This window comes from Pungitius pungitius, chromosome 5 (assembly GCF_949316345.1).
Source record: "Pungitius pungitius chromosome 5, fPunPun2.1, whole genome shotgun sequence".
In the NCBI taxonomy this organism is placed as follows: Eukaryota; Metazoa; Chordata; class Actinopteri; order Perciformes; family Gasterosteidae; genus Pungitius; species Pungitius pungitius.
In genome coordinates, this window is record NC_084904.1 from 2,195,708 (window position 1) to 2,219,649 (window position 23,942).

General features: G+C 45.8%; 3 protein-coding genes across 5 annotated transcripts in view; 1 reads left to right on the forward strand and 2 right to left on the reverse strand.

Moving 5' to 3' along the window:
- Positions 1-327: 327 nt before the first annotated feature.
- foxd5 (forkhead box D5) lies at positions 328-3,313 on the reverse strand. The gene has a single exon (XM_037482899.2). It carries the CDS (start codon positions 1,725-1,727, stop codon positions 675-677), a length of 1,053 nt encoding a protein of 350 aa, XP_037338796.2. The 5' UTR covers positions 1,728-3,313; the 3' UTR covers positions 328-674.
- On the reverse strand, positions 1,577-17,168 carry cbwd (COBW domain containing). Of its 3 annotated transcripts, XM_037482898.2 has the most exons (17): positions 16,763-17,167; positions 16,308-16,443; positions 13,814-13,900; positions 13,432-13,528; positions 13,066-13,157; positions 10,947-11,006; positions 10,745-10,782; positions 9,609-9,655; positions 8,950-9,036; positions 8,795-8,839; positions 8,129-8,185; positions 6,190-6,241; positions 4,535-4,603; positions 4,381-4,446; positions 4,113-4,239; positions 3,827-3,908; positions 1,577-1,713 (listed from the first exon to the last, which is right to left on the reverse strand). In XM_037482898.2, exons 2-16 carry the CDS (start codon positions 16,420-16,422, stop codon positions 3,835-3,837), a joined length of 1,113 nt encoding a protein of 370 aa, XP_037338795.2. In that variant the 5' UTR covers positions 16,423-16,443; positions 16,763-17,167; the 3' UTR covers positions 1,577-1,713; positions 3,827-3,834. The 3 variants fall into 3 exon arrangements, with proteins under 3 accessions (XP_037338795.2, XP_062418155.1, XP_037338794.2); XM_062562171.1 differs by lacking the exon at positions 1,577-1,713 and having other exon boundaries at positions 3,466-3,908; positions 16,841-17,168; XM_037482897.2 differs by lacking the exon at positions 1,577-1,713 and having other exon boundaries at positions 3,466-3,908; positions 16,763-17,166.
- A 1,885-nt stretch (positions 17,169-19,053) lies between these two features.
- The window catches only part of dock8 (dedicator of cytokinesis 8), a 45,005-nt gene continuing 40,116 nt past the window's right edge, over positions 19,054-23,942 (forward strand). Inside the window, exon 1 of the mRNA XM_037482113.2 lies at positions 19,054-19,382. Within this exon, the coding sequence (XP_037338010.2) occupies positions 19,330-19,382 (53 nt within the window). The 5' untranslated portion in view covers positions 19,054-19,329. The remainder of the gene's footprint in view (positions 19,383-23,942) is intronic.

The following is a 23,942-nucleotide window of genomic DNA, read 5'->3' on the forward strand; positions in this document are numbered from 1 at the left end:
CAAAGATAAATACATGCACATTGCATATTTTAAATTGTAGATGAGCGATTAGAGCTGGTAACATAATCGGCTGGTTGGAAAATGTGTTTTAAGTTCTATTTTTCCCATAACTTCAGCAAAACGACTCCAAACGTATACTTAACCAGTATTTTTAATTTAATTAATAAGTAGCATGAACTATAATAATACAAAGCATGTGACTGGAGGATGTGGGCGTGTTAAAGGTTTGACTTAAATAATGAAGTATTGTTAAAGACCAACTTTCCGAACCTGACACCTGATGCATCAAGATAACACAATCTGAACATGTTCTTGACTTCTTAGAATGAATACCAGGTGGTTTGACTAGTAGGCAGGTGTTATAATAACAATAATCAAAAAGTGATTCCACTCTGCCCGGATCCCAAACTGAAAAAAATCCTTGGAACATCACAGATATTTTTCCGACATTTATTTCGACATTAATTACCAACACAAACACAACGATGGAATAAACTGCAACAAGTCTCACAAATATATATATATTACCATTCTTCTTATATAAAGACTTCTTTTAAAGACATAACTTTGAATGTCAACGCACATAAATATCATGCAATCAAAACATTTCTTTAAGAAACGAGCCACACCACCGTGTCTCCACATCCAAGACAAACCGACACCGCGACAAGGCTTCAACAGAGATGGTAGGAGAGTCTGGGGTGCTCGTTCCCTAAAGAAGGAGTGCTCAGCGCGACCGGGGCGCAGAACGGAGTCCTGGCAGCCTGCAGGAGAGTTGGAACCAAACAAGTGGCGGGGCGCGTCATGAGGTGACCGTACCCAAGGGGGCAACGAGGGCCCTGCTGCAGGCTGGGCTTCTGCAGGCAGGGTTTGCTCATGATGCTGTCAATGCTGAAGGAGCACCTCGCCTGCGGGCCAGGCTTTGGCTCGGCGGGCTGCGTTGCGCAAAGCTGCGCTCTGAAGTCTTTCGGCCCGCTGCACTTCGCGTGACTGTTCAACGTATGTGGCAAAAGGGGGTAGGAGGATGGAGGCATCATAATGCCCTCCTGGAGAGGCACGTAGCGGATGGCAGCAGCGGGCGGGGGGCTTACTTGGCCCTGCACGCAGTAGGGTTGACCGTACGGCCGGAAGCAGTTCAGGTTGGAATAGAACATAAGTCCGTCTTTGCCGAACTCGGGCTGGTTTCTCTTGAAGCGCTTCCTTCGCCGCAGGAAGCTGCCGTTGTCAAACATGTCCTCTGAAGCGGGGTCCAGGGACCAGTAGTTACCTTTGCCAGGGTTCCCCGGCTCCCTCGGGATCTTGATGAAGCAGTCGTTGAGGGAGAGGTTGTGCCTGATGGAGTTCTGCCACGCGGGGAACTTCTCTCTGTAGTAGGGGAACTTGTTGCTGATGAAGTCACAGATGCCACTCAGCGTCAGTTTCTTCACCGGGCTCTGCAGGATGGCCATGGTAATGAGGGCGATGTAAGAGTAGGGGGGCTTTACCGAGCTGCTCTGCGCCTTCCTGGACGCCGGCGCGTCTGCGCAGAAACTGTTCTCGCTCTCCCCCGAGGAGTCCGGCTCCGAGGAGTCAAATTCAGCACCGGATTCGGCCGAGGACCCGTGCCTCGTGGAGCACTCGTTTCGATAGTGGGTAGTGGGCTCATCCTCCCCCACTATGTCAATCTCATCTTCTTCCAAAGGCAAAGTAGCGTGTTGAGAAGCTTCAAACTCACTTGACAGAGTCATGTTCACCCGCAGAATGTGGAGAGACAAAAAAACCCGCGTTTAACTCAACTGAGCCTAAAGATGCATGAATAGTTTTGCCGAGCGTAAAAACCAAGAGGCCCGTATTCGTGCGTAAAGGCGCACCAACAGCCCGGCTCTTCTCAAACCTCGCGTAACGACTAGTTGCGGATAGGAGGGCTGAGGCTTTATATCCTTGGGAGACCACTGTCCTGCAGGCCAGTCCCATTGACCCTCTGGACCTATCAGAGTGGTCTCTCGCCGTGGGGCGCAAAGGAGGCAAGCTCATAGATCGGGGGAGGGGGGGGGCAGGGAGGGGTCTTGGGTATTCCTGAAGTGCGCACGGCCTACTCATGCAAAGGAAGCTCGAATTGTTGAATTCAGCAAAATATGGCAAAGATGTTTCATTCCATTTGTTGAAAACATGTCTTGAGTACTCATACATTTTCGCAATGCTGCAATACTTTGCACACATGTTACAAATATGCCTGGATCTATGTGTGTGTGTGTGTGTGTGTGTTTGCGATGAGGTTAAAGTTGCCCCCGTTGCCCCCACCCCCGATATTTTAATCATCTGATGTTACAGGACACACAACAGCACAGTCGGAGGTGGGATGTTCTTTGGAGTTTTAAACACCACGCCTATCCAGCGCTAAGAAACCAAGCGTTCCCACCCTGGGAATCCCCGCGGGTTCGTTTAGTTTGCCACCTCTGGATGCCCGCAGGTGGTGTGACCATGAAAATGGCCGTGGCAGGGCTCCCCGCGGCCTGCAGAGAAAAGGGGCAATAGTCGCCTTAACGAGGCCATCAGCATCAGAATCGAGAAGGAAACGGCTCGGCAGAACGGTGCGCTCTGGGCCAACAGGGCTCAGCTCGGCTTTACGCGCGGGATGAATGAGCGCAGCAATCCTCAAAGCAAACCCGTCTTACGGCGGATATGTGCTAAAAACCCTTCTGCGGGGACATCTCCATTGCAAATGACCACGTTGGGAAAACTCCACCTATTTCCTCACCTTACTGGGTCTGCGGTGTGAGAAGGATGGTTCTCACGTGACTGTGCTAAAGGCCGATAGAAGCCAGAGTAACAAGTAGCTGGAAACAAGAGTGGCAGGCATACGTCAAGTTTTGCGTGTCCATTGCTGCAGTGATTTAACATTTAGTCTTAAATGCAGTGGAGCTGTGTGGGCTTTGAAGCGAGGCTAGTGGGTCATTAAAACAAGTGTCAATTTAAAGGAAACCATTAAATCTCCATTGGTAGACTAGTTCTGAATCTAAGGTCAAGCATATTAACACCAGTTTCACTTTAACAGCCGAATGCCAAGATATTAGAACCAATTATATTGTATTTTTAGGAGACATAACTTTGACTGTGATATCAGAGTCCTCACCACGGTAAATCTCTTTATTATGACCATGGCCAACTGACCAGAAGCAGAAGTTTAAACAACTCTTTGTATGAATTTCATTCTAATAAAAGCGCAAATGTTCTTGTTTGTAAGGCATTTTTCACACTTTGTTGAGTATCCTGGTGAAATTACTTATAAAAAGCAATATTAGAGAATTCTCCGATTTGATATTCAGGATAAAGAAGTTTATTTTAAATACATTTAAAAATACAGATGTTAAAAGTCAGGAACCCGAATTGAGTCTACTTGTTTACAGTCCTGTAACACATTTAATGTGTGTGTAAGTCCCTTGGCACACTCGGACTCCCAACCTTAAAACATGGCAAATTTTTACAATCTTTATCCTATGAAAATATTTACATCAAAATATTTTTGCTGTTGCATCTTTGTGTGTGTGTGTGTGTGTAGACATTGTAGTGCATGTTCATAGTAGGTCTCCAGGGTGGCACTCAGCATTTAGCTCAGACACTACAGCAACGTACGCACTCTTTGATATACTATAGCTTTCAAAGCAGGTACTGGTGGATTATCACAACTTGAAACTACTGCATTGATCATCACGGTAACCAAAACCATCCACCGGCCATCTCAGGTGGGAAAGGAGTAAACGTCTGAAACACAGTTCCAAACATGGACAAAAGCCATGACTTTTTCCCCCCCCAAAACAATCCGGTTTTAATGCAAAGAGGAGAGAACCTTGGTGGCTAATTTTCCAGTGCTGGTTCCACCACTGTAGAGATGAACTGTTCCTGCAGAATGCTCTTGTCCAGGTTCCTACCTGCAGGACGAGTAAACGTAATATGCTAGTAATCGTGATGAAAGCGAGGCAACACCTTACTTTCCGTGCATTGAGTGAAACAACTTATGTATAACGTGCGCTCTAGAATTAGTAGAATATGAATTTGATGCAAAACGAATGAACTGTCTGCCTTCACGCTGGTCGGGGGAAAAGATACACGTGTGAAAGTGTGCGTGTCTTCACCTATGAAGACCAGGCGGTTGATCCGCGGGTTCTCCCCCCAAAGCTGCGGAGTCTCATTCAGGTCATACAGCTCGTGGACCCCCTGCAGCATCACTTGGTGGTCTTTACCTGCAAACGATACTATGCCCTGAAAACACAACAAGTCCCGGGTGACGAGTGACACATTAACCGAGCCTGAATGGGGCGCCTGCAACTGATTAATACCGATAATAAAGTGGCCGTTACTGATCTCTCCTGCCACCCGGGTGGCTATTGTGCCTTACTGTACCTTCAACCGAATGACAGTCATGGGTTGCCCCTCTTTGTTTTTGAACATCTTCTCCCATAGGAGATCCTGGAACAGTGGAAACCGGGTGTTTACTTCACAAAGGGCTGTATTGTGTGGGAGCTCATTTGTCATTTTGGCAAAATGGGATACAAACCTGGATGAAAACATTGAGCGCATCCTCCGAGAGATCTCCGGCCGCTTCAAACGTCACAGTTAAAATACTCTGAGGACGACATTAAATACCAGGTGAAACTGCAACCAATACATTTGAAACAAGTTATTAAAATTGTGTGGCTTTGAGAAGGAAAGCCTGCATTTTCAACCTCATTTTAAAAAATAAATAAAGACAGAATCATGAGAGAAAATCAATTTGATCGGATATTACGAGACAAAAGAAGCACATTACGGTCATCAGCCCATTTCAAAGGGTATCTGCATGATCTACATGCAATATTATATATATATATATATAAATATATCTCAACAGTACAAGTCAAAAGTAGATACATTTTCTCATTCAATGAGAAATGCAGATGTATTTTAATATCGCAGAGGCAAATTTCCAACCAAATTTGATGGAAATTGTACTTATAAACTACAACTTATAAAGTACAATGTTTCAAGTTTCAAGTATAAATCAAATTTTTTAGAAAAATATATTTTGGGGCTGTTTTTACTAATAACAAAACATATTGTCTCAGTTCACTGAAACCAGCAAAGTCATTATGAACGTGAAACAAAAGGAGTGTTTTTTACGCCCCGGCTGATGACTCCGTCAACGACGGTGTCAAAAACCACAACTCCACTCGGCACCTGAAACCTCTCTTCATCTGCCTGTACCCCCCCCCCCCCCCCCCCGCCCCCCTTCTCTCGCTCGCCTTCCCTCCCACCCACAGACACCCTTCTCTATACTTCCTTACAGCATTAAAGGGGCACTTTGTAGATATTTGGGGGGGTTTTGTGTTGGAGCGTTAAGGTTACACACTTCCTTGTCATTTGGTATAACAACAGAAAAACAGCCTCCTCATTTACATGAAAAGAGCAACACGGGGAAGAGGAGGAGGAGGAGAGGGGGGGGGGGGGGGGGAGGATCTGGAGGGACGATTGAGCTTCATGCGGGAAAGAGAACTCGGAGAAGACAGACAACAATGCCGTTATTTACCCACACAAACAACCCTCATCTCTCCTCATCCTGTGATAAAAGGTCGCGGGTTTGAAGCACAAGACGAGGCCTAATTGCCGCGAGGGGTCATTTGGTTCGATGAAAGCATTAAGATAAATGGTAAGGGACTAATCCTGGAATAAATATATTTTCCGAATTGACATCTTCATTGAAAAGAGGTGGACTTGACGGAGGCCTCTTTGGAACGACACAACAAGTTGTTTCCCCGTTCTCAGCTGACATTTAACCGCAAGTCAAATGGTGAAACATTGCTTTATATCTGGTTTCTGTGCAAAGCCGTAACTTCGAAAAGCGAAGGGCTCTCCCGCCAGTCTAGCCGACCCAGTGGGCCCAGTCTACTGAAAGTCTGGGATGCCGTGTTTGGAACCGAGACCGGGTGACAGGGAAACATCAAAAGCCTCAGTTCCACCTCCAAACAAAAACCAGAGCAGGGAGGGAGTTTTCACTCCAGTGTCACAGCCTGGGGGGATGCGAGGCACAAAGTTAGCCTCGGGAGAATGCATGCCCCTTTATCCTGGAGGAAATGACGTGTTGAAATAAATTAGCAAACAAAACTATGAGAGATGCAGGAGTGTCGGCAGTGAAAAGAATAAAACCAGACGGCGGTCGGAGCACAACAACAATACCTTGTCGAGATGCGGTCTCGTGTCTTTCACAAGTTGGAGCTTCTCAGCGAGACTTTTCCGATGAGAGAGAAACGATAAACATCACAACATATTTCAACAGTTTCATGCAGCGGGATTTCAGGATCTTCAGTAGAGAAACCGTGCTGCGTTTACTCGCTTAATTAAAGTCATTTGAATATATTTTAAAAAACTGAGCTGTAGTACGTGGAGACATGAGGGGCTGGCCCCAGCTATATCCTGGGATTTAATGGCATTTTGAAATCTAGTTGCATTTACACGCTGTGACAATAAAAGGTTTGACAGAGTGATTTGAATATTTATTATTATCAGTGTTTAAATAATGCTGCAGAGACTGCGCTCTCTTTTTCTGGCTCCTGACATTTGAGGTATTTAAAAAAATCTCATCAAATTAATGTTTTGGACTGATTTTATTTACCAGGTAGATTTTTCTTTCATTTTCAAAGGCACCCAACCCCAAAAGTATTGAACCATGTTTATTGATCACATATTTTACACAATTGTATTAAATAACTGACTGGTTGATTTTGTTTAAATGGATTTCCGACACACATTAGGACATTTCTATGTGCGGATTGTGCATCTGCAACTCATCTTTATTACGGCGTAGGATGAAAAGCACATTTTTCTAATCAAGGAGGCTTTTCTTCAGGTTACATGAAAGGAGCACCTGAAGCAACACATGCGCTCTTCCTGAAGTGTCCCTTCCCCACATCTCTCTGCCTCACAGCACAACACACTGCATGCTGTATCAGTGCTTAAAGACAACCCTGAATGGACTTTAGCGATGGCAATTAAATCCTACAAAACACTGACCATCGCCGCCAAACAAACTCCGGCCCTTGTTCTCCCCCCGTCGGACCTCCTCATCCTCCCCCCGTCTCCCCGACCTCACAAGGAGGCTAAATGCAGCGTCCAGCCGCTTGAGCCCCGTGCGCTGTTAGTGCCACACAGGCGGAGCGGCGGGGGGGGGGGGGGGTGGGGGGGGGCGCTTCAAACAGCCAGCGTGGGATGGAATAGGGGGAGGAGGGGCTCGGGACTCTCAAAGGCAGGGGGCAAAGGAGCTATCTGTTGGGACAAGGGGGTGGGGACGGGGACGGGGACGGGGGGGGGGGGGACTCCTCGGGTGCCGGTGGACACACGCGGCTCTAATCCTCCGCAGCTGGTCTCAAGAGACACTGAGCGAGGAGGGCATGTAAGGGAGCTTTAACGCCGCGGCCCGTTACATTCACATGAAAGGGTGGACACCGACTCTATTCATGAGCGCGGCATTCTGCAGGGGACACAATATGATGACCACCCTGCGGTGCAACAGGGGGGGGGGGGGGGACGCTCAATAAAAAAGGAGTGTGTTAATTAGAGGGAAACATGATGAGCAACAGTATCAAAGACCGCTGGGTACAGCGCTCGGACCGAGCAGCAACAAAGGCTGTCGACGCGGTCCAACAGGTCCAACGCGTCGGGTAGGACACATGACATCGTCATCAATACTGCAGTGAAGAAATGCCAAATACATGTTCAAGGTAATTTAAAAACAGCGTTTCCATTTAATGTTTTGTCCACTATTTATCCGTGAAAAGTAATATTCCTTCATCAAAAGTGTGAAATAAGTTAAAATCTACTTATTCAAGAAAAGGAAAAAAAGAATAAAAGGTGCTACATTCTTAATTTGACCGTGGTACCCCACTCAAACTGTAATGAGCACAGTGCTGCTTTTTTTTTTTTCTTGAGTGCACCATTATGTCATTGCCTTTTATTGTTTGTTTTAGAAATATGTGGTCATTTCTTTATGAGAAAATTAGAAACACCACTACATTACTTGTCTGTCAGAGAGCACGAGTTAATGTAACACATATATAGATATATATGTAAGTAATGTATGTATGTACATGAACCTTAAAAGGGGAAAAATGCAACTCACTTGGCTCCATCTTTACTGTCGAAGGAATGCAGATCCAGCACTTCAGAGAGGTTCACCCTGTGAAACAAGATCACTGATTATAAGTTGGCTAAAACTAACAATCAGGGTAACGGAGTACGCAGACTCGAGCTAAAAAGTTGTGCTAAGGTTTTTCCGATTAACCCCTCACTGCACGGTGGCTTTCATCTGTTCACCCTGGTCTGAACTCTGTGGGGTGGCGAGAGCAGATCCAAAACACACCCAAACCTTTGATACGCACTCCTTGTGTTAGCCAGATGCTACCGGAGTCCGACAACACGCAACATGCTAACTCAGAGGGCGCGTACTCACAAACACACATGTGCACACACATGCGTCCAACCACCCCGACGTGAAGACCCAGGGTCAAAGAGCAAAGACTTGTGGGTAACTAGACACCGTTGAAGGTTCTGTGTTTATTCAGGGTGCAGCAGTTTGTGTATGTAAACGTGTGTGTGTGTGTGTGTGTGTGTGCGCGTGTTGGAACGGCTCAATCTTTGATATAAAGATCTGAGCAGGAGCAGCATGTGCACTCAAACAAAGAAGGGAACCCTGTGCAAAGTTACATACACACACTCCACAAGAGAAACTTATTTTGTGTGTGTGTGTGTGTGTGTGTGGGGGGGGGGGGGGGGGGGGGGGACGTACCTTGACTTCTGGCTTTCTACAATCTTGACAAGACCGTTTACGGACCTAAAGTGAAAGGGGAAAACAAGTGTAACACTCAGATAATTGGACCTTGTTCCTCAAACACAAGAGGCAAAGACACAAAATACTAAGCAGTGAAGGTGTGTGCAGCCGACCTGACCGCCTCTCGGATTTGAGCGAGTTCCTCCTCATTCACCAGGTCTGTCTTGTTGATTATGGTCAGATCAGCGACGGCAATCTGCCTAAAAAGACAGCAAATACAACGTTAATTATACAAGGTTCGTGTAAATACCGCGCAATGTTCCCAAAAGCTCATCTAACGAGGCAGCGATCGCCTTTTCAACGTGTCGGGTTGGGGCGCGTTGTGAGCTTCCGTGGACAACGCGTGCCAGACTCAAATGGGAGCGGAGCGCTATGTGGTCGGGGAGGTGAAAACACCAACAAAGACAGAGAATGCAAAGGGTCGTGCAACTGGTCTTTCGTCCTCGTTGTAGTATTTGTTCAACAACAACAACAACAACAACACTACACAGCTGCTGGAAGAGAACAAACAGAGAGACACCAGGGAGACAGACAAGCTGGGTGCAGGAGTGTGGTCAACAGCAACGGCCTTTCTTACGGGGGGGGGGGGGGGGGCTAGCATGGCTCTGTCCAAACCCACCGATCAACCTCTCTTTGTCTCACTAAAGTGGATCTTTTATTCGTCTGATGCCCACATTTCTCTGTGTGGAGGCAGATCGGTATATTTCCGTCAGATTGTTGATGAAAGTAAAAAAAAAAATATATATAATAAAATGAACTCCAGCAAACATACCTGGCTGCTTCGTTGACGAGTCCGTCCGTTTTCTCCTCTGTTAGTTGCTACGGAAGGCAGAGACGATGGAAGTAACTCACACATGCAAGCAGACAATGAAAGGAAAAAGAGGATCACTCAAGCTGAGCTGAAAACTTATAAAAAGCATTCATGAAAAACATGAATAGCTGCAAATATTTTTATATATATATATATAAATATATATATATAAAAACAGCCAACACCAAATGTGACAGATAAATTGATAAAAGAAAAGCCTGTCTGTCATCTTTGTCGTGAAAGACTTTCTCAACACACGAATCCACAGGAGACGGCTTTCATTTTCCTGCCTTGTGTGTTTTGCTGCAGCCTTCTTCCAAACAGTTTAATATGTAACAGAAGAGCAGGAGGTGATAATTTGGATCATGACCCCTGGGTGTCAACCTGACATTAAACTGTCACTGCGTGCATCGTCACTGCTTCATCTCTGAAGGAACGGATGACAGAAATGTTATAAAAGGGCCTTAATAGAATGGCCACTTGTTGCTTTTTCCCCCCCCCCCTCTGTACTGAGAGACAAAGGCCTTCGGAGGGTGTGAGGCCAACTTTTAAAACCAGACAGATGAGGGGAAAGGCATGCGAGTGGATGTGACAGCCCTATTACAATGGCCACATCCCGGATATCTATTACTCCTTCACTATCAGTTATCCTCCCCTTCCCTTCGGTCGTTATTTCCTTCATCTGGTCTCCCTCCAATGAGAAGACACAGCAGCACCTACAGGCCACGCAATGTGTCACCTCAGTGAGTATGACACCTTCAAACTAGAGCCCATTATCTAGGTGTCACTTGTCCTGTTCCTTTTATATAACTCAGGGAGAGCAGGATATGTGTGGCTCCTATTCCCTCGGGAACTATCTCACAAGTCTAACAGCTTATTTTGGCCTGAGAGTCACAATGAGCCCAATGCGGTGGTTTATATCTCAGAGGCAAACGCCGCCGATGCTTTAATGCATCAATGATCTCTTTCAATGGCGAAAAGGTCTTTGATGAAATCATGTGGGATTTGTTAGGAAATTGCCAAAAAGATGTTACGTCACAATGTAACAGTTTCATTAAAAACAAAAGAGGCTCCTTGAACACCTGCTTAGTACATACCTGAAGTCCATACTTGGCGTCGACGACAGTGACGATTCCTAGGAAGAACAAAGGGATCAGTGGATCGGATGATCCCCCACAACTTGTGCACATTCTGTCATCACGATTGTCTAAAGCCTTTTCTCTGAGTTACTGTCGTCTATAAAAGCAAAAAGAGTATCATCATCATCTTGAAAACACACCGTCAGTACAAATATCTCACCATCCAAGTAGATGTCACTGCCGAGCTCTGCATCCACCCAGAACATGGAGGCCACGGCTCCTGAGGAACCACATTGAATGTATGTTGCACAGGAAGTGAACACGTTTTTAAAAAAAAATGTCAAACATGAAATTAAGTAGAGGCTATTTTTTTTACATTTAATGCACTCGTCACACAATTTTCCCTAAAAGGCATTCAAAAATAATCAAGCTTTGAAATGCGCTCCTCGGGCAAGACTGGTGATAATAAATTACATCTAAGGGAAATCTGTTCAAGAGCAGATCTTCAATATTCTTAAATGTTAAATATTTGGGAAAAATCAAATGCAATATCCAGCTGTGTCATATTGCCCATATGTTTATTATACTATTCCTATTCATTTTGGGGTTGTGTAACTTTTAGAACTGTTGCTTCATCATTCAGAAAACATTAAAAAGTGAAACACACCCATTACAATTTCCCAATTTCTTTCAAAATTTCCCAATTTCTTTCAATAAGTGACGTAGGAAAAATAAAAAAAATAATTTCACAGTGAAGTGACTAAGCTACATTTCTTTTCAAAGTTGAGGCAGAAACTATGCATGCCTTTCTCTCAGTCGGGGTGCTGTAGAGCGGATAAAACCAATATCGGAAGCTTTCAATTGTTTGTCTCCCACCGGTGCGTTTGGTTTGTTTCCATCTTTCCTGTGAAAGCGGTTATTACAAAACCCTCTGTTACCATGCCAGCCACAGCGTGTTCACATAATGCCCTTTTGTCAAACTGCCAAGCGAGAATAAGAAAGCATGGTAAATATTTGATGGCTGCGTAATGAAAACACTGCTTTTGAGTGGCGTGCTTCACACAACTCTCCCCCCGGGGAGCCTTTGTGATTGACAGCCCTGCCGCGGCCAATGACAGACCTGTCCCAGTCGATAACGAGCCTGTCTCGGGCCAATGACGCGGCGGAGGAGCGAGGACAGCCCCCCCCCCCCCCCCCCCCCGCCCCGTCTGAGCCGGCTACGCTGGTTCCGTCTGCGAGGCCAAGTGCTCTGTGAGGTGGCGTCTGCACGCGGCACTACCTCCAGACACCTGTCACTCAGCGACACGCCCCGGCTGTCCACGGGGATCACCCTGCAGCGGCCTAATATGCATTTCCCCCGTTTAAAGCTGAGAGACGAACGGACGGCTGGGTTTACAGCCGCTACAGAACGCTTCACTTCGGTTTGGGGCCCTTAGAAAGAAATCTGCTGGAGTTCAACCATCGTTGACACAAAAAAGGTGCTTTGCTCGAGTCAAAAATTGTGTGAGAGACTAAAAGCGGAGACGGTCCTAAGTCCAGACGGGACTCGGCCGACTATTAGTGGACACTTAACTCCGACATGGCTGACAACTACATAAAAGGTCATTTATACTATTTCAATTCAATTAATTGAATAACTGCTATATGGATTAAAACGAAAAAAGTACCTATACCAAAAAGCAGAAACGTTCTTTACAGTCTATTGATCAAGTTTAATGAGATCCATATTTCAGATTTATCCCACCTCTTAAAAGGGTATTTCTTTTCCTGCTGACCATTTGTGACCACGAGGGCCAGTGGTGAGAGGATATTAAGGGGCAAATACTGTCCCCAGCCCGTCCACCCTGCTGCTGTCTGACATGAGGTACAGGAGGGTCAGCTGCAGTACATCACATGTGATTTAGCTGACGCTTTTATCCAAAGCGACTTACATTTCAACCCATGACATACATTTTGCCTGGGGAGCAATTAGGGGTTAGGGGTCTTACTCAGGGACACTTCGACAAGGCACATGGAGCAGCTGGGAGCCGTACCACCTGACCACAATGAAGCTCCCTCCCTCAGGCCGGTCTCTCTCTTTCATCTTGTTACTCTTCAGGGCTGTTGGTTTTTTTAGGGAAGGATCATTAGCTTCTGATAGCTTGAACAAAATAGGATATGCTGCTTGCCAGCTGATCAAATGTCTGAGTTGTGTGCTCCAAGTGAAGCGTGAGGTGTCAACAGGAGGCAAAGCACTTTTGGAACTGTATGATCCCCAAGCCAGAGCTGGAAAAACCATACTCAAAAGACAGATCCTCAAGATAAATGCCCCCATTTAAGCTTTGCACGACGTGTGGTACCTGGATCAGCGAGTCCTGTAGTTTCCAGGAGGATGTAGTCAAACTTTCCTTTCTTCTCCATCAAGTTCTCGATGGCTTTAAAACCGTTGTCCCTGAAGAATGAATGACCAAACGCTGTGATTAAATTTATCAGATGCAAAGCTCTTTAAAAGAATATTAAAAAAAATACACTAAGTGACGTTGTCAAAGTGAAATATGAACTGAGAAGGTGTTGTAAAAACAGGAATCCAGACATACATCATCCCTTAAGCCATGACCGCTGTGTACTTACCCCTTCATCAGCAACGCAGTTCATATGTAAAAATGGTAGGCAGTAACCCAATGTGTTGAACCTTTCAATTCTTTCAGCATAGTTCCTCTACCTACTTGACAGAGCAGCAGAGGCAGCCGTTTCTCAGCTCCAGCCACTCCTCATAGAGCTCGCCGGCCTGGCTTACTGCGAGGGACTTCTCCAGGGCGCTGCCTGCAGAAAAAACACAATGACGACAGCCATTTCTACGGAAAATGCCCTGTTGCTGTTTGTTGTGCAAAGAGTTTAAAGTAAAAACACACACACACACACACACACACAAGTTGTTAAGTTGCATGCAAAGTGACTACTATGCTGCTCTCTTGTGGAAAGCCGAGTGTGTCACACGTCAATCACCAGCCCAGCAATGATGTGACGCTCATTTAGAAGCATCTTTGTTTGGGATGGACGAGAGACAAATACTACTTATGGTTTCTCTGAGGGAAAGGCCTGCTTTACCCTCGCCAAATTCATTGAGAATGACAGCAATGCGCTTGCTGTGTTGTTCCGTTAAGATGTAGTTCAGGAGTGTCGTCTTTCCAGCACCTGTGGACAAAAAATTAAAAAAAAACACACACAGGAACGATGAGTGAGCAGAAAGCGGAAGTTATGAGGGGCCGTTTAGGACTTAACTACTGAGACACTCTCACACACACTACTGAGACACTCAACACTCTCACACACTCTACTGAGACACTCAACACTCACACACACTACTGAGACACACTCACACACACTACTGAGACACTCTCACACACACTACTGAGACACTCTCACACACACTACTGAGACACTCTCACACACACTACTGAGACACTCTCACACACACTACTGAGACACTCTCACACACACTACTGAGACACTCTCACACACACTACTGAGACACTCTAACACACACTACTGAGACACTCTCACACACACTACTGAGACACTCTCACACACACTACTGAGACACTCTCACACACACTATTGAGACACTCTCATACACACTATTGAGACACTCTCATACACACTATTGAGACACTCAGACAGCATCTCACTATACAACATGAGAGCATCTCACTATACAATGTGAGAGAATCTCAGTATACAGTGTGAGAGCATCTCACTATACAATGTGAGAGAATCTCAGTATACAGTGTGAGAGCATCTCAGTATACAGTGTGAGAGAATCTCAGTTACACCGGAAGGCATCTCAGTTACACCGGAAGGCGGAAGCAAAGAGCGCTGATTTTGAACAGCGCAATGCGCCAATCATACGCGCCCTTCCTTCATATGCCTTGAAGTCCGAGCTTGCCCGTCCAAATTTATAAATACTACCATAATCAAGGGACGGAATGTCATTTTAGGACGTTTTCAGGCGAGAAATTAGGTGTTTAAGCAACATTTCGGCGGTCGGTTTGTTAACATTCAGCCATCGTAAAAAATTCCATGGAGGATGTCGGAGACGTGAGGCGTAGTTAACGGGACCACCTGATGCCCCCAGCACCGGGCGGTCAGCCTCATCTCACGCCGCAGACAGCAGCCTGTTCTCGGCCAGACTTCTGTGAAATTGACTACTTAAATTGACACCTACTACTAGGGGGATGTTGGACCGTCCTGATTTGCAATGCCCTGACGCGTATTTGTCCTCCTTTTTTCTGGAGTTGCGCTGTGAAAACTGTCGCCCCCCCCCCTCTCTGGCCGTAACGTCCGCGCCACCCCCGCTAACCTGAAACGACTTTGACACCCCTGATTTAGAGCCTCACGAAATATTGTCCTTTTTTATGGTGTTATGGATATGGTCACCCTACATTGTATCTACTTTTCCGTAGCGGAGACACGAGTGGATCTTACAATAGAAATATTCATTAATTAATATTTGGATTTTAATGTATTATTTAATCGATTATTATCCTTCGCTTTGAAGCTGATGCCCTGCTGCCGGTTTCCATGACGGTCTCCCCACAAGACCTTTAATAAAGACACGATTAGTTTTATTCCACAATGATAGACAGTACAATAAGCGCGCACACTATGGATACAGTCTAGTTTACGTATAGTTTATTAAGGTTATGAATTTAAACTCTGCTCGCAAAATAGCCATTAAACAAACACCAGTCTCAGATTAGAGGTTATGAACACTCATCCTAGTTATACTATCGTATATATAACCGCTACGGAAAAGTGGATCGAAGCGGAGCATTTCACGGATGTCTGGCCGAGAACAGGCTGCTGTCTGCGGCGTGAGATGAGGCTGATCGCCCCGTGCTGGGGGCATCAGGTGGTCCCGTTAACTACGCCTCACGTCTCCGACGTCCTCCATGGATATTTTTACGATGGCTGAATGTTAACAAACCGACCGCAGAAATGTTGCTTAAACACCTAATTTCTCGCCTGAAAACGTCCTAAAATGACATTCCGTCCCTTAAATATGGTAGTATTTATAAACTTGGACGGGCGACCGCAGACTTCAAGGCATATGAAGGAAGGGCGCGTATGATTGGCGCATTGCGCTGTTCAAAATCAGCGCTCTTTGCTTCCGCCTTCCGGTGTAACTGAGATGCCTTCCGGTGTAACTGAGATTCTCTCACACTGTATACTGAGATTCTCTCACACTGTATACTGAGATGCTCTCACACTGTATACTGAGATTCTCTCACATTGTATAGTGAGATGCTCTCATGTTGTATAGTGAGATGCTGTCTGAGTGTCTCAATAGTGTGTATGAGAGTGTCTCAGTAGTGTGTGTGAGAGTGTCTCAATAGTGTGTATGAGAGTGTCTCAGTAGTGTGTATGAGAGTGTCTCAGTAGTGTGTATGAGAGTGTCTCAATAGTGTGTGTGAGAGTGTCTCAGTAGTGTGTGTGAGAGTGTCTCAGTAGTGTGTGTGAGAGTGTCTCAGTAGTTAAGTCCTAAACGGCCCCTCATAGGAAGTGGTTGCGATGAGGCAGGCAGTGGCGGGAGGTCTCTCACCGAGGTAGCCTGTGATGATGGTCACCGGTATCTGCTCTGCAGGACGACCAGGCGGGGTGTCGATGGGCACCAACTCCGGGCAGTCGTCTTCCTCCTCCATCACCAGGCCCTCCATACCAGAAGAAACGAGCCGGACCTGAGGAAAACGGCACAGAAACACGCTCAGCACGTCAACGGCACTGAGAGGACCTGGACTAAACGGAGAGGAAAACAAATGAGTCGTACGCATCTCATATTTTAGATATATAACGTTGGTTGGATAAATGATTTGTCCTAATTAATCTAAACAACACAGAACGTCCAGTCTCTCGCCTCAGTGTCGTAGTAGTGGAAGAGTGTGTCACTGAATGAGCTCAGGCAACATGGACTTAATCTCCCCCTAAGACTTGCTTAATGCGCCACGACAGCTAAACAGACAGACTCTGCGTCATGTGCAGAGGCGATAAAGGAATTACCTGACTGTTCCTTTTATGGATGCGGATATTTAACGTTTCCACCGAATCTGATATGTCTTCTACACTGCTGTCGCTTACTGTTTGGACAGCGTGCGTCGCCGTGTAGGCCCCGTTCAGGTACTGACTTGGCGACAATGGTTCCGCTTTCCGTTACGTTGGTCGCAACAGAAAGTCCCCTGTGCTGGAAGAGGATTAAAAGTAATATTCGAGTCAACCGAAGAGGAAATTACGAATTATTACAACTTATTTCGACTGTACACCAAAACGTGTATTTTCTGTCGTTACTAGGAGCCGTTACTCGGGGCGGAGAACGTTACCGTAGTGACAAGCATCAGCCACGAGAGGGCGGCAACGGCCGGTTTATGGCGAAGCCGTTGATAATGGGAATATGCTGCCAGAAATACATTCACCACCAAATATCTGTTGTAATCCTGCAATACTTTTAATTTGGATTGCATATCGATCAAATAAAAATAAGTCTATTGAATTGGACGTTAGATAGTAGCATTCACTATGGTGAAGGTGAATTTTCATAGGTTAAACAGGTTAGACTTAGGTTGCAGAGTATTAACAAAGTTACAAAGTCCCTCGGAAATAATATACATGTTTGTTTAAATCATCTTAATGAGTGTAACTCACTTCAATTATTCAAAATGTTACAACAGGAAAGATCAGCTGTAACATTTTGTCAATTCTTTGCAGATAGATCATATAATTGTACAAGGTGTCTTTATGTTCAAAATATGCTGTGTGATGTATATAATTGATGGTCCGTATCACAACTGGTCTTGGAATAATTTGTTTTTTAGTTTTGGTTTTAAGTTTTTATCGTGGAAGGACAACTGTTAGCTTCCTATAAGCTACCCAGACTGAACATTGCAACTGCATAATTGCAATAGCTTGAAACTATTTGAGCTAAGCTATAAGCTAGTTTATTCTGCCTTAATTGATCCCTGTTAAATAAAAAACAGATTATACGTCACAAATAGGTGATAGATTTGAATGTTACAGGGGTGTCACAGTACAAAATGGCTCCTTTAAACTTTCTATATGATAATGTATTCTAAAAAGAACATGCTGAAGTAAAGGTTTATCACTGCACAAAAAAACTGTAAACAGCAAAGAAGAAGGGACACAGTTTGGTTGCAGTTGGTGAAAGAACAATGAGACACTGTTTAATTTAATACTTGTGCAATAATGTTGTTACCACTACCACTATTCCTACTGACAACTCTACGCATTCTAGTTCCCGTCCGACCGGCTCTAAACCAGAGCACATGAGTGAATGTCACCTGGTGAGATCCGGGTTGACTGCACCATCAGGCCCCCAGGTAGAGGCCCTGTCTGATAGTCAACACTGTGTCGACTTAGAGCCCAAACTGGGATAAGGATGACTTCACCCAGTAGAAAGCTGCTGTCGAGCACTGTTGCAAGACTCGCACACAAATGTAAAAAAAAAACAAAAAAACATCCCCTGCCCTGTGCAGAATGATTTTCACATGTATCTGCTAAAGTTTAACACAAGCATGTTTTGTACTAATGTTTAAAAGTGTTTGGTGAAAAGGTAAAACCCTCAGAACATTTTCACTTATAATGAATTTTTTAATGGCTTGGGGCGCTTCTGTTGTGATACATAAACAGTAGCATTTGCATATTTATTAGTTCTGGATATTCAATAAAGCAGTGGATACCCAGAAACCATCCATAGTGCTGTCCGCTGAAACCCAGAGATCCATGAGCCTTAACAAAAAATAAGGATTCTACAGTATTGTGATAAAAAGGATAGTTCAGCAAATCACGAGCTATAATTAGGTTTAATTTTACTGTTAATGTTATCTCTTTTCCATTGACTAATACAGTAATCGGTGAACATTGATAGTTCCACAAAATCCCGTTTTACTGTGTCACGTCTTGGTTCACGGCCTGCATGTGACCATTTATTGTTCTTCCATGTCTTTTCCTTGAAAAGGAAAAACAAACTGAATACAGCTTTCATTTGAAGGACAACACGGCCTCCCTCCCGTATCATTGTTTTGCTAAGCGTCAACTTTTAAAGCCTAAATGCAATCGGCAGAAGTAAATACGCCTTTTTTTTAGTAAGTGAAACTCCCGACTATGCTATTTGCAAACGTAGTTTATGACGGTTATGAGAACAAAAAAAGTTCAAAATCCTTTCAGGCTTCTGACCAAACACCTACAAATATATGTACGTCTTAAATCCTGATTTTTACGTCATAGGCAGAGAGAGAACGTGAGAGAGAGAGAGAGATAGATAGAAAGAGAGAGAGAGAGAGAGAGAGAGAGAGAGAGAGGGGGGAGATAGTGAGTAAGGGAGCGTGAGCGTTAAGCGTCCTCTCCCTCCGCGGGAATGGCTCAAATCAAATGCGGAAGTTGACACCCATGAAAGCCGCCACCACCACAACCGAGAGGCGAGTGTTGCCATGACAGTCGGGCTGTAGCGAGGCGACGCAGCGGCGCGCGTCTGTGACAGCGAGGCGGCCAGACCGCGAGAACGCGCCGGTGGAGCCCCAGCGCCGCGGAGCCCGGACCTCAGATCCCCCCCGCTCATGGCTTCCATGAGCAGCGCGGAGCGACGAGCGTTCGCCCTCAAAATAAACAGGTAAACAACAACAACAACGACGATAACACCAAAAAGAAGCGGCAGGAGAGCGCCCCGCGGGCTCGCTCCGGTTGTTTTGGTGTCAGGTTTTAGTTGAACTCTCGGTGCCTCCGCGCGGGTCCCCTTGGCAGTTGGACAGGATTTATCCGCGCGCAGCAAGCAGCCACATGTTATGAATGTTAATGCTGCAGGTTAGTGAAAATGGGGGGGGGGGCAATGCCGCCGGGAGGATTTAAAAGACACCGGTATACTTTTTCACCAACTTTTTTTTCAAAAATTACGACGGCGCACAGCTAACTTCTGGTGATAGTGGCTAAACCACGTGATCGGTCATCCGCTTCTTGTGTCATTCACAGTTAACAAGAGACAGGTCCGTGTTTTTAAACGGTGCCATTTCCTCCTCACGAGGACGCCGATTCTATATTCATGGTCTCTGATGTGATTACTTCCGGTGGTGAGCGAGGTCTGACTGGCCCTTTTGGAGCCGCTATGAATGAGGAGGGATGTGGTTCCTGCTGTGACGCTGGCCGCAGGTGTGGAGGAAGCGTGTCCGTGGACGTCCATTGTGTTCTGTGCCTCCTCTCTGAGTGCGACTCATCAAAAATATATACACTTACAGGCTACTTCCTCTGAAGGCGTGAAGCAGGTCAAACCGGTGTGCACTAGCATTGCGGATGGTGTTTGATTTGTTTTGTTAATGCATGGAGACCGCGGATGGAGTCATTTAACTGGTTTAATCCCAATTTAAATATCAGTTTCCTTGCTCCTGCAGTCTTCACACGCCCCCATGACTCTACCGTCCAAATCCAATGAAAATTCACGAAACATTTTCCGAATCCACATTGATGCACAGGTCTCCCCGAAAAGTGGTTTGAAGTAGAACTACGCTGCTAGCTGCCTTCTTGGTTCCATGCAGGGATGACATGTTTTTTTTTTTGCAGCCTGGGGAGCTCATGGATCAGCTGAGCGCCGTGCAGAGCTGAGCTCAGCTGCTGAGGGATCTTAGGTCAGTCTGAATCCAGTGATGAGCCAGCAGAGGGGCCGCTGGATGGATGCTGTAGCAAAGCAGGGGGTTGTGGAATGTGCACATAGTGTTAAACGGCACGGCCGGCAAGCGATTACGCAAGAGACGGGTTATACTCGTTGACGGGGATTTCTCAGTCACTGTTGTTGTAGTAATGAGGAAATACTGTTCTTTTAAAAAAAATGTGAAATCGCTTTTACCTTCCAAACAGCAACCGTTTAACAGATGTAGGATTCCACGATTGGAAATCTAACACAATGTGTAAACGTATCGCGTAAACTATACAAAGAGGGTAACGATACGGAACAAAGGTCTGATGGCCAGACCCGCTGACCTCGTGATTTGCGTGTCCAACACCTGTGCACTAGGACGTGTGTAATCTGTAGAAGCCACCGTATACTACACGCACCTATCGACCCAACTCCAGACTTTATGAAGTGAAACGCCCTGGATAATTGTGGCTACAGCAGCCAGATGCAAACCAACCGCTCTGACAAAGAGGAACAGGGGACGCATTTTTGGAATCAAATGTGTTACACACAGATAAACCTCTTAACAGCCAACCTCCTCTCATATCTGTGCAGTAAGACATGATTTTTTTTTTGATCCACTTCACATATCTATAGGAGCAGTTCTTCCCCCTATCCCCCTAACTCAGGATGGAGTGTGAAGGAAATCCTGCGCGCTCTGGACGCTCCAGTGTGTTCGCTTCGGGTTTCACTTCACTTTTTTGTTTTGTTTTGTTGTCTGCTCATGGCCGTTTTAAATCAGGAAATGTCTGTTTCTCAATAAGCGCTTGAAAAGGGGAATGGAAAAGCGGTGTGAGAATACGCCAGGAATTGAAAACCTCAGTTGTAGGGCAAGTGGATCGAAGGTATCTGAATCCTTGATATTCCACCTTTGTGCTTGAGGGGAGCGTAACAGGTGTGGGGACAGCTGTGCACGTGGGGCCGCAGTGTCGTTTCAATCCTCCTTAGTGGCAGGCGGACCCGGATTGAGTTGCGCCTGCTTTCTCCTCGGGGCTCTTGTTAGTGACATCTGTTGACCCTTGATGCTGCTGGTGGGGCCTTTTTGAGTGATGGTGGGGCGGGGGCGTGTCCAAACATCACATAGCTTACCTAAAGGAACCTCCGATGACTGACTTGCCGTGTATAGTTAGGGCTTTGAAAGATGTGTTTTAAAATTCCCCAGTGTCACGTGTTTCTGTCCCAGAGCAGTTTGTCTGCTGTGTTTACGCGTGCCTCCCTCTGACAGGAAGCTGAGTCGTGATGATGCTGATAGCAGCGAGACCCGTCCGGAGACACATGATAGCGCGAGACCCACAGTGGGGGCATCCCTTCGGTCGCACTTCCTGCTCTTGTCCCCGTGCACCGCACAACACTTTTCCTGTGTGTCAGCTTAGGGAGAGAGAAGACTTATACAAAGCAGGTGGGGGGTGGGGCGGGGGGGTTAAGGCTATAACAAGGCAAGCCGAAGGAGGGACCATGACTCCTTCAGCTTCAACATGCCGGGTGGGAGTCGCGTCATCAGGAGTGAATAAAGATAATCATGGGTAAAAATTATGAAAGATTTGGCTTTTCTGGAAGGGGGCAATGAGGGGGGGGGTAGTCAGTAAATGTAGCCATGAGATGGATTGCAACTGCAGTTTTGGAGCAGGACTCAATCAGAGGAATGCTTAAGCAGAAATGCTGACAGGAACGCTGCGTATGCACACACAGCAAGTGCAGGTCCGCCGTAAATGGCATGACGTGACAAAAATGGAGGCTTCTTTCTAAAGGGATATGGGGGTGAATGGTTTTCACTGGGGGGGCACTTCTTAATAATGACTCATCCTTTTGAGAAGTGCTTCTTGAGCGTGATGTAGTGTAGCCATAATGTCAAAGGAACATAAAACAGCTGTTTAGCAGCTGGTGGTACTCCCATTAAATGGCTCGGCAGCGTGCCGTCAGTCAGCATTACTAGCAGATCAGAGGTGTGTTTGATGGCTCGTACTTGAAGTAATGCGGTCAAACCGCAAAGCTGCTTCATCAGTGCTTCAATGTTTTTTTTTGTTTAATTGGAGAAATTGTCTTTTCTAGACAGGATGATGTGATGAGCACGCTGGACATGAGGCCTATTCCTGGTCTGGCCAATCTAACATGTTGTTTGATTGGCCTCTCCAGGTTGTAATTGATGTGCCTGATATGAAATGTGATCTCAGTGTTTTCCCTACCATCATATCAGGGAGGGTGCCCCGCCCTAGTCAGCCCGACTTCATAGCTGGAGTCTGAGGTCGCTTGTAATTCCCGGGTAGCAGTTGCGTAAGAGAAATCCTCATCAGTGTTGATCAGCTATTCTCTCCGCATCTCAAAGACAAACCCTTCTGGCATCAGGCTTTCATGATCAGCCAGGAAAACGATACCTTAATATCAATTCAAAGGTCCGACTACAGAGCGGGAGTATTTATTGAGATTCTGTAATAATAATGTAATAAGAAATGTATTAATAATGTAATCATGGGGGCTTTGGCTTGTGTGGCATCGTGACTCCAGTATGAACACAAGAAGCCAGGTTACAACATGCACCCAAACGCCTCGGGGTAGCCTGGCTACCGTAAACCTGCGTGTGCATGCCGCACGTTGCAGGGTGGATTTTTAGTGATTACAGCACTACATTATTTTCTGTTGTAATAAATAATATCCTTCAAGATGACCAAGATGATGTTGTGATTATAGGTGCTGCACTGCCAGTTGATAACTGGTGCTTTTTGGAAAATAACACTGTGTGTCTACAGCACACAGTGTGATCTCACCCTGTGATGAAACTCAAAGTGTTCCTATTACTGTGCTGTAGGTATATACATCTTGGCCTCTCATTTGGAATTGTGCGTGCAAGATGCATTGTTCCATGGGGGAGGGGCCCGCTATGGTCATTTTTGGATATCTGACACCCTCTGACCTGGTGAGATGAACAAACCCCAGACTCTACTATCAATAGCAGCGTCTTTTACAGGCAGGGTTGGATTTGTATGAGTTGCTGAGTCTTCTTGACCTTTTGTTCTCTTATGACCTTGGAGCTTTGCAGGTACTGTTGTCATCGGAATGTTTGATCCACGACCAAGAATTCGTGACCTGTTGAGGCATGGTGCAAAAAAATGGATTATCAAGATGTCACTTCATACTTGCTCGATCATTTCTCCAAAATCCAAAGCTGTGCTTTTATTTTTTAATTTTTTTTCCTGACAAAAGCAGCTTTGGCTTTATGTAACCAACACAGGGGCCCGGTAACAAGTGTGACAGATGCTGTGCGCTGTGACGAGCTGTTCGTCCGCTTGTGGTATTAAATGATGTCTGACTCCCGCTTCCACAGCCGCCCGTCGGGGGTTTGCAAGTAAGCCGACAGAATGTGTGTAAGTGCACACAAGATCCAAGATGCAACGTGTAGGCAGAGTGATTGTACGGGCTTGGCACACATGAGCTTTGTCTCTTCAGTGGCTGTAATAAGCGGGAGGGCAACACTGGGTAGGGCATGTTTATTTTAAAAATCAAGATTTTCCA